The 10,175-nt window shown below is 38.4% G+C and overlaps 1 protein-coding gene across 1 annotated transcript; it reads left to right on the forward strand.

Annotated features, from left to right (window-relative positions):
• Nucleotides 1-8,339: 8,339 nt before the first annotated feature.
• Nucleotides 8,340-9,932, forward strand: LOC145076365 (uncharacterized). Its single transcript, XM_079022263.1, has 2 exons — nt 8,340-9,485; nt 9,858-9,932. The coding sequence occupies exons 1-2, from the start codon at nt 8,340-8,342 to the stop codon at nt 9,930-9,932; spliced, it is 1,221 nt and encodes a 406-aa protein (XP_078878389.1).
• The last annotated feature ends 243 nt before the right edge of the window (nt 9,933-10,175 follow it).

The following is a 10,175-nucleotide window of genomic DNA, read 5'->3' on the forward strand; positions in this document are numbered from 1 at the left end:
TGGATTCCAAGCTTCATGTTCACCAAGAACAAAGGAAGAACAAGAACCAGTCTTTGTAACTAATGAGTTAATGAGCTCTAATCTGTGTAATCATCGAGTTGACAAGATCAACACGAGGGCATTAGATTATAATTCAGTTAATGGAAGTAAGACTCATTGCATTGACGATGTCTGTTTGCATCCATAATAGTGAGGGAAGGAGAAAGGGTGTATTGTCAAAAAGAAGAAAACTTGACGCCAACTTTCATCTTTACAATTGGAGCATTCAAAACATTCTTCATGGATCCAACTCTATCTAGTTTCAAAAGGAAGAGATACAGATCAACTACATACAAGAAATAGATAGACTTGAAAGAGAGAATAGAGTGAAAAGAAAACACTTGTAAACATTAGATTCAAAAAGTTAAGCAAGCAATGTAAACTCCTTTGGTAAAAGCAAAATAAAGTATTTGTGTTTTTGTGTTTATGAATGAAAATAAAAGCAAAGTTTTCAAAGAAAACTAAGTCATTGAAAGCATGCCAAGATCAACAATCAATTTATTCAGGATCATCTCGTCCAATGCCTTAATGAAAATGTTAGCCAATTAATCAGTGATGGAATGTAGAACAACTCCACTTTTCCCTTTTGAACTATATGTCTGATTAGGTGTCTAAGCCCATAACTATAATTGGTATGTACTTGACCCGAGAGTAGCATGGTCCATTTGGGTTGCATTTCACCAAAACAATATGATAGGATGGACGTTTAAGAAAGAGGTTGTTTATGATTTGCTAATATATTATAAGTATAATATATTGAGAAATCATATAATTTAATGAGTATTGATCAAGAATAAATTTGGAATTAATTTAGTGATCAAAAGAGACTAATTAAATTAATGGGGACTAATTGTCTGAATTAGTTATATATATGGTTTGGGCTTATGATACATGATGGACTAAGTTTATGAAAGAATCCATAAAGAGTTAGTTCATATGGATCATGGATCATGGATAATAAGCCCAAGGGTATAGATTAGGGTTTAACCATGACTCTTAGAATCCTAATATATATATATATATATATATATATATATATATATATATATATATATATATATATATACATGTCACTCTAAAGCTAAAATCGGGGACCACATATGTTCTAAGAGTTCATAGGAGCCGATTTTTGTGCAAGATACTCTCTTTCAAGTCCTCCATTGTTGGCGGTGTTTTGTGAAGCATTTAAGGCATCACGTTTGAGGTTCTAAGCTTTTAAAGGCCAAAGTTAACTAGCTATAACAAGAGGTAAAGTTTCTAATTAGTTGTATTGTTCAATTGTCAAATTGTATGCTAGTTAGGATGTGTGCTTTGGAAAATTGAAATTGCATGTATAATTAGAGAACACTTAGATCCAAAGCATCTAGGGTTGCATATGCACCATAGGAGTGTTAGAGTGCTCAAAACCCTTCAGTGGTATCAGAGTCTAGGATAGTTTTCTATTATATTGATGCTATTGTATTATTTTTTAAAGCTGAAAAACTGTTCTGTCAGCACCTACTCGATGAGTGAATGATTGGACTCGACGAGTAGGTTGCATTTTGCCCGGAACTCGATGAGTCCATAGTTGGACTCGACGAGTTGGATCATTAGATGAAAATTTTCGGGGTTTTTGGCCAGAATTGGATTAGGATTATTACCACAAACTATTTTGAATCACAAAGTTTGTTATTCTGATATGGTAGTGATCATCCTCATCCAATTAAAAGATAATTGTCAAAATTCAAGATTTGTATTAGTTTATATGATACGCTAATTTCTTGCAAATTGCTGATGTGAATTATCTTGACTTATGAGTTTAAACAGACCATAGATAAATTATTTGATAACTTTTGTTAGTTAAAATATTGATCTAAATGCATTAATGAATACCATAACTTGTCCTCAAGTTATGGAAAAAAATATCATTTTTAAAAGTCATTAAACTCATAAGTTATAGAAGCCAAGAGTTTTGAAGAGTTTCAAAACATGCCCTTAAGTTTTGGAATTTGTAAAGTCACACTTATGGACACTTTAATTCAAAACCCTAGAATTTTAAAAGTTTAAAATTCAACCATTATACTATTATAATATTAAAAACTTTTATAATTATATATATATATATATATATATATATATATATATATATATATATATATATATAAAAGATAAGTTAGTCTTACCGTTAGTAGGTCTTATTCACGAAGCCAATTACTACCTATAAAATGGTAGTTGTCCATTCTCACCTACCGTTTCCTTGATTGGTGGAGGGTCATTAGCCGAACGGGTAGGATATGACATTAATTCTCATTAAAAGTATAATGATAATAATAATGTAACTAAATGTTTTATAAATTCCCAACTTAGTTACTTTAGGAAAAATGTGAAAATGATGCTATTCCATGAAATTGCACATTGCACCTTGCTAAGTCGTTAGTGGAGCATGTGTGGTTAACTGGCACACTAACCTGGTCTAACAATGATGGAAAATGGTAGCTTGATGTTTGTCATAGATCGATGGAGCGTGTGTGGTTAACCAGTACATTGATTGGGTGTTAAATGACATCAAGTGTACCAAGCATATTTGCATGGTTATTCACACCTTCTTTGTGATCCTCGGTATCCCAGTCACAAACTTGAAGGGCATAATCAAGATTTTAACAAGAAATTGAAAAGTTCAATGAATCTCAAAAGAATTTAGGAATTTCAATTCATTTAAAACTTAATAATCAATTTCGTTTTTCATGGTGGAAATTGGTAAATCGTCATTTACCTACCTTCAAATATTTTGCAATTAAATTACGACATCCCGTTTCCGAATTGTAAAATATTGTGTTGGGTCTTAGCCTTAATATTTCATTTGGGTGTTATATTAAGAATTATTATTTAATCTAAACTTTGTCATACTTTTTTCAGAAGTCCTCCAATAATGCTTTTGGCTCAAACCCTTCTGGCTCCTTCTCCCTCATGAACTTGTGTGGGAGAGTCATCTTTTATGGTTACAACTTCAATGATTGGATTAGGAACATCAGGATGGTCACTCGTTACGAGGACAAGGAATATGTCCTCAATAAGGAGCTTAAGGAAATTTATGAGTCATCTGCTACTCCTGAGGATATTGCTGAGTATAGGACACATGAGAAGGATGCCACTAAGGTGTCATGTATCATGTTGGCCACCATGACAGCTGAACTCCAAAAGTCCTATGAGGACTTCTACGCTTTTGAGATGTACCAAGACTTTATGGAAAGATAGCATCAAATTGCTCGTCAAGAGAGGTATGAGATCATGGCCTCCATGATAACAACAAAGATGAAGGATGGAGAGTCCATCACGGTCCACTTGCAGAAAATGCAAAGGTTTGTGGATCGTTTGCTGAAGTTGAATGTCAACTTTGATGAAGAGTTGGCCATAGATACCATTCTACATTCTTTACCTCCCTTTTATGATCAGTTCCATATAACCTGTCATATGAACAAGGAGGAGGTCACTCTTAGGAAGCTTCAAGGACTTTTGAGGACTACTGGAAGTAGTCTCAAAGGTAAATCTGTTGTTACTACTCCTACTGCTACTGCCCCTATCTTGGCAATTGGACATGGGAAAGGAAAGAAGAGGAAGGCTCACTCTAAGAGCCGCAAGGGAAAGTCTCCTGATTGATCCTCTTCTAATGGGACCAAAGCTGGCTCTGCTAATCCCTCCACCAACCCAAAAGAAGCAGAGTGCTTCTATTGTAATGATAAAGGAAAATGGAAGCGAAGTTGCCCCAAATACTTGCAGGATGTCAAGGATGGAAAAGTAAAACCTACCCATACAGGTATTTGCACTATTTTGTCTAATAACTCACCACATGCTAATTCTTGGGTTCTTGATACAAGTTGTGGATTTCATATTTGTTCTGATTTGCAGGGACTAAAAAGAAGTAGGGATGTGGAGCACGTGAAAATGAACTTGATCATGGGGAATAGGAAAATGTCTTTTGTCACCAAGATTGGAGTTTATTCTTTACTTCTTAGTAGTGGGTTAGAATTAGATTTGAATAATTGTTGCTACTCGTCTGATATGGCGAGAAATATTATTTCCTTTCGTGGTTTGTACAAACAAGGTTTTAGTTTTTCATTTGATAATGGAATTGGTGCTATTAATGCTTTTTATAATGGTGTTTTTTATTTTGTAGCATTTTCTTGTAATGGTGTATATGAAACTATGATGGTTGTAGACAACTTAGGAAATAATGTGTTGCACATTGATTATTACAATAGTTTGGATAAGGCATGATTGTGACATTGTCGTCTTGGACATGTCAACCAAGAAGCGCATAGGCCAAATCCAAAAGGCTAGAGTCTTGGAGTCATTCGACTTAAGTTTCTATGACACTTGTGAATCTTGTTTGCTTGGAAAGATGACCAAGTCACCCTTCACTAGTACTTGTGAAAGGGGTGAAGGTTTGTTGGATCTCATACACACCGATGTGTGTGGACCCTTAAGAACTGCCACAAGGGATGCTAACCGCTTCTATGTGACTTTTACTGATGATTACAGTAGATATGGCTATAGCTACTTAATCAAGCATAAGTCAGAAACCTTTGAAAAGTTCAAAGACTTTAAACAAGAAGTGGAGAATCAGCTGGATAGGAAGATAAATATGCTCTGATCCAATCGGGGTGGTAAGTATCTTAGTATCGAGTTCCTAGACTATCTTAAGGAATGTGGAATTATTTCACAATTGACGCCACATAGGACACCACGGCTTAATGGTGTGGATGAGAGGCGCAATCGAACCTTGTTGGACATGGTTCGTTCCGTGATGAGTCGAGCTTCGTTACCTATCTCATTTTGGGGGTATGCCTTAGACTGCCACCCATATCCTTAATTTAGTCCCAACTAAGAAGGTTTCCAAAACACCTCACGCGATGTGGATAGGGAAAGTTCCCTCGTTAGCACACATCAAGGTTTGGGTTTGCAAGGCTTTCGTGAGATGTGAGACTCACGACAAGCTCGAACCTCGTAGTGAGTACTGTATTTTCATCGGCTACCCACATAAATCCTTTGGATATCTCTTCTATAGACTGAGTGACAATGTTGTCTTTGTTGCGAGGAGAGGAGTCTTTCGTGAGAGAGAACTCATATGCCAAGGGGACAGTGTGTAACGCCCCAGGTTTTCTCGGTACGTTTGGTTATTTTAATTTAATTATCCTTGTAACCTTGGGTTAATTTATTTAACCAATGTCTAATTTCTTATGTTATTGGACTCTTTTGATCATCTTGTAAACTCTTTTTATTGAAGTCCATGGGCTATGGGCCTATTTGCAAAGTCCATCTAGTTAATAGTACTTAATGTGTAAATTGAATCATTTGGAACACACACAAGGAAAACACTCTAAACCCTCCCTCTCTCTCAAAAATCGTCCCTCTCTCTCTCTTTGGGATCAAGAGCAGCCAAGGGGCTGTTTGGAGCTTAATTCTTGTTCATTTCCAGCCTTGATTCGTATTGGTATGAACCTCCTTATCCTTTCTTACAACTTGATTCATAACCTTGTTCTAGTTTTATGATTTCATCTTCACCTCTTCTCCTTCTTATTTTATTTGTAATTGTATGTTATACATCATCTCAAGATCCTATCTTCACCCCATATATGGTGGATGATGGATCTAGGGGATTACATGTGGCAAAAGATCATGGAAACCCTAAAAGGGAGAATGATGATTTTATGTGCTTATGTTTATTTTCATGTTGATTATTATTACATCCTTGAGGCTAAATGAAATCCTAATGATCCCTAACCCTTTTTAGTACCACCATTATCATGGGGACTGAATTGGGATGATGAACACATCTTAAAATGTGTTTCAAAAGGAGAAGGATGGATAAGCCAAAAAGGAATCACGGGTGGCTACAATTCTGTTTTCCATCAGATCTGTAGTCATTTTGTAAAAATCATATCTGGAGCTCTAGAACTCAAACGGACCCCAAACCAGTTCCAAAAGTTCACAAATTGAGTTGGCTAACTTTCTTAAGAAGGCCAACCTCACTGATAAGGGCTTTATCTATGTGAAAGAATGACATCTTTGCTGTTAGGTCTGATCCGGGTCTATTCTGATATGTCATTTTGTTTTCATCATTTCTAAGGCTTGGAAAAGGATCCAGAGTGATTCCAAGTTTATATATGTTCCTTATATTATGAATTTAAGATCTGGAGAATATGGGGTGTTATTTCCAATTATAAATTGGTTAGAATGGATCCACACTCCAGGTCAGTGGGCAGTCACCAGCTTTTGCTAGTGCTGTGATTGTCCACAATGTGAATTTTATATCTGGAGTTTGAGAGATGCTTTTCATTCAATTCCAACTCTAAGAATTTCACTTGTATGTCCTTTACTTCTCTTAATTTTCTTTTGGACGAATTCTACTCACAAGTTGGGTAGAATTGGCCAACATCACTTGACTGTATTGTTGGAGACAGAAGTGATACACCATTTTGTAAAATTCATATTTAATTCATCTTTTGGAGTTAGAATGAGTTCTTTATAGTTATGGAATCCTGAGAAATCATAGTTTCCTATAAAATTTAGTTAAATCTATGTTTCTGTTTTAGATTTTGGAGTAAATCCGTTTTGAACAGCAGGTCTGTTTTAGAGACCTTGCTGTGATTACTCTTTTCTCAACTCATAGCTTCATTACTTCTCGTTTCTAACCTTTAGTCCTTCTTAGGCAAGGTTTTGAAGTTTGCTCAAGCTTGGTAGCATTATTTGATTGTTATCCATCCTTAATACTCACTCAAGGTGAGTTCTCTCACACCGTTGTATTGATGATTGTGTTTGCTAGTTAGCTCGTGTGTGATTATTTGAATTTATTATAAAAGCATGCTATATAAGTATTGTTTTAATTCGTACATGTGCACTGTATGTAACTAATTATGGATATGGGGACACCACCAAAGGATACGGATTTACCGGTGCGGTGGGTAGGTAAGATCACCAACGTAATACTCTTCGTGAGGTGCGGTGATTAGGGCCAAATGATACGGGATCTTCCCGGTGCGGTTCAAACCTACAAGTCCTTCTCGTAATATAGACATTGATTCGTTCTTTGCCTTTATCATTATAATTGGAAAATGGATTAGGGCTAGTAAATATGAATGTTAGTACAATGTCTGTGTTTGAATTCACTAAGCTTCGTGCTTACGTTTTTCCCTTATAACTTTTCAGGTGCTAAGATTAAAGAGGCTAAGGCTTGACATGGAGCATCGGGACATCGCTACTAGTTATTTTGTTGGGACCTTATTATTATTATTACTTCCGCACTTATTTTATATGATTATTAAGTTGATGGATTATGTTATGACTATTTCAGTTGTTTTAATTTAACTTAAGATGGGTTTTAAAAGTTTAAAATTTTTGCAAAAAAAATTGGGTGTCACAAGTTGGTATCAGAGCCACAGTTTGAGGGAACTAGGCATTCTTGTGGATGTTCTAGACTCAAATTTGAGGCTCTATAAGAGTTTATTTTCTTTTTAAAATATTTTTCAAACTTTCTGAAGACTAGTAGTGAAAGATGTCGCGGTGTACCAGTCAGCCAGCCAAGTAAGCCTTATTTCTTATGTTAAATGTTTATGTTAAATTGTTGACGATGAATTGGATTCTACTAGCCTTAAAATATTAGATTACACACTTAGTTAGTGTTAACATGTGAGAGAGTTGTAAAATTAACGGCTAGAGCGAACTGGAAATTTTGAAACTAGACGCGAATGCGAAATTGGAACTTGTGTGGAAGGTAGTAGAAGGGCCCCTACTATTTGAAACATCGGTGCCGGTTTCGAGTCGGGGCAAGGTTGAAAAATTTTCGGCAAGCTGAGTGTTTTGTCTTCCTAGAAATATCTAGACTGAATTGTTTCTAAGATTTTCCTTCTTCTGTGGATACCAATGGCTCCGCCTGCTCGACTTAATCAGCTCCAAATGGAGCAAGTTAGGGATATTATCGTTGAGGAATTCAATAACGGTTTCAACGAACTAATCCCGGGTGTGACCAACGACATAATCAACCAATTCGGTGCTCTTCTGGATGAGCGGCGTTACTGTCTCTGCCTGTTCAGGATTCGGCATACTACTTCGAGAAGTTCAACAAGTGTAGCTCTCCTCTTTGGAATGGTGAATCCGACCCAGTTGCTACTAAGACCTGGGTGTCAGATGTTGAGGGCGCCTTCATAAGTGTTGGGTGTCCGAACTAGTACAAAGCAGTGATCGCCATGAATCAGCTGTGAAAAAGGGGAAAGACATAGTGGAACACCATCACCGCCCTATTGAACGAAGACTAAGTGAGGGCCATGTCTTGGGCCCAATTTGTGGAGAGGTTCGAGGCACAATATGTGCCTAAGGTGGAGCAGCAGCGGATGCAGCAAGAGTTCATGGCCTTACAGCAGACTACTGAATCCGTTAGTGACCTGTACGCCAAGTTCTTGGAGATGCTATCTTTTTGCCCCTCGTTTGCTGGGAACGCGGCCTGGTTAGTCAGCCGGTACACGACCATCCTACGTATCGAGATTCAGGAATTCGTTAGCATGCAGGAGTTCCCGACTCTATCCGCGATCATGGATGCAGCGAGGAGGAGGGAAATCGAGTTGCAGACCCAGACCAAGAGGAAGGCCAATGACACCTCCTCCAAGACATCCGGAGATGCCCAGAAAAAGCAAAAGCAGGGTGCTAAGTCAAGGTATGAGTACAGGCCGTCTTCAAGTCAGGGCGAGAAAAATCCGTTGATATGCTACAACTGTAAAAAGCCAGGGCATCATTGGAAGAATTGTAGGGCTCCCCCTGCGAGTGCAGTTCCTCATATTACTTCTGCAGTTCCCGTCTGCTATCACTGCAACGAGACCGGACACAAGAAGCCTGAATGCCCGAAGTTGAAGACTGGTAAAGGAGACAGGGGTACAAATCCTGCAATTGCATCATCCTCTAAGGGAACCACTATGGTGACACGAGGTCGTGCTCACCAGCTGACTGTGGAGGAGCCGGTGATTACAACGACACTGGCAGACACTTATTTGCTAGATTCCAAGCCCGATGTTGTTATGTTTGATAGCGGTGCTACCCATTCTTTTGTATCTCACACGTTTATTAATCGTTTGGGGCGTAGTATCGGAAAATTGGCTCACCCAATGGTTGTCGATGTTGTCGACAACCGCACTATTTCTGTCACCGATGTCTATCGGGGTTGCACTCTCGAGTTTTCTGGAGTTGAATTCCCTATTGATCTTATCCCTATTGCGATGCGAGAGCTCTGCGTTATCGTAGGCATGGATTGGCTTGATGCGTTTGATGCGGAAATCCACTGTCGTAAGAAGCAAGTTCGTGTTCGAAACCCTAGAGGTGGAGAACTTATTATTCAGGGGGACATTCCCCGCCTGGCTATGGCTTCTTGCTCTTCTGCTATAGCACTAGACGACGTTCCTATCATTTCCGACTTCAGCGATGTCTTTCCGGAGGAACTCCCTGGCTTGCCACCTGTTCGGCAAGTGGAGTTTCGCATTGATTTGGTGCCAGGTGCGACTCCGGTATCGAAATCTCCTTACTGCTTGGCACCACCTGAAATGAAAGAGCTCCAAGATCAACTTCAAGATCTAAGTGATAAAGGGTTTATACGGCCAAGCTGCTCGCCTTGGGGTGCTCCTATTCTCTTTGTGAAGAAGAAAGATGGATCCCAGCGAATGTGTAATGATTATAGGGAGCTAAACAAGCGCACGATAAAGAATAGGTACCCGTTGGCACGTATTGACGATCTTTTCGATCAGCTTCAGGGAGCATCTTGGTTTTCCAAGATTGATTTACGTTACGGTTACCATCAGATGCGGGTTCGTGAAGAAGACATTGAGAAAACAGCATTCCGTACTCACCCTCTAACATTGAGAAAACGGTATTAAGGTCGATCAAGCCAAGGTTAATGCGGTTAAACAATGGAAGATTCCAAAAATACCTTCTGAAATTCGCAGTTTCTTGGGTTTAGCCGGTTATTACCGGAGGTTCATTGAAAATTTCTCTAAAATCGCCTTACCACTCACCCGATTGACCAAGAAATCAATGAATTTCGTTTGGGGCCCGGAGCAGCAGCTGGCGTTTGATGAGCTAAGGAAACGATTGTGTGATGCTCCGATTTTGGCCTTACC

This window comes from Lactuca serriola, chromosome 9 (assembly GCF_051521515.1).
Source record: "Lactuca serriola cultivar US96UC23 chromosome 9, Lser_US96UC23_V15, whole genome shotgun sequence".
In the NCBI taxonomy this organism is placed as follows: Eukaryota; Viridiplantae; Streptophyta; class Magnoliopsida; order Asterales; family Asteraceae; genus Lactuca; species Lactuca serriola.

Bases quoted from the DNA above. Each gene is read 5' to 3' on its own strand.
- LOC145076365 (XM_079022263.1), top strand. From the start codon at position 8,340: ATGTCTTGGGCCCAATTTGTGGAGAGGTTCGAGGCACAATATGTGCCT. The intron at 9,486-9,857 runs GTCTTTCCGGAG...GGTTACCATCAG, and splicing joins TCATTTCCGACTTCAGCGAT to ATGCGGGTTCGTGAAGAAGA.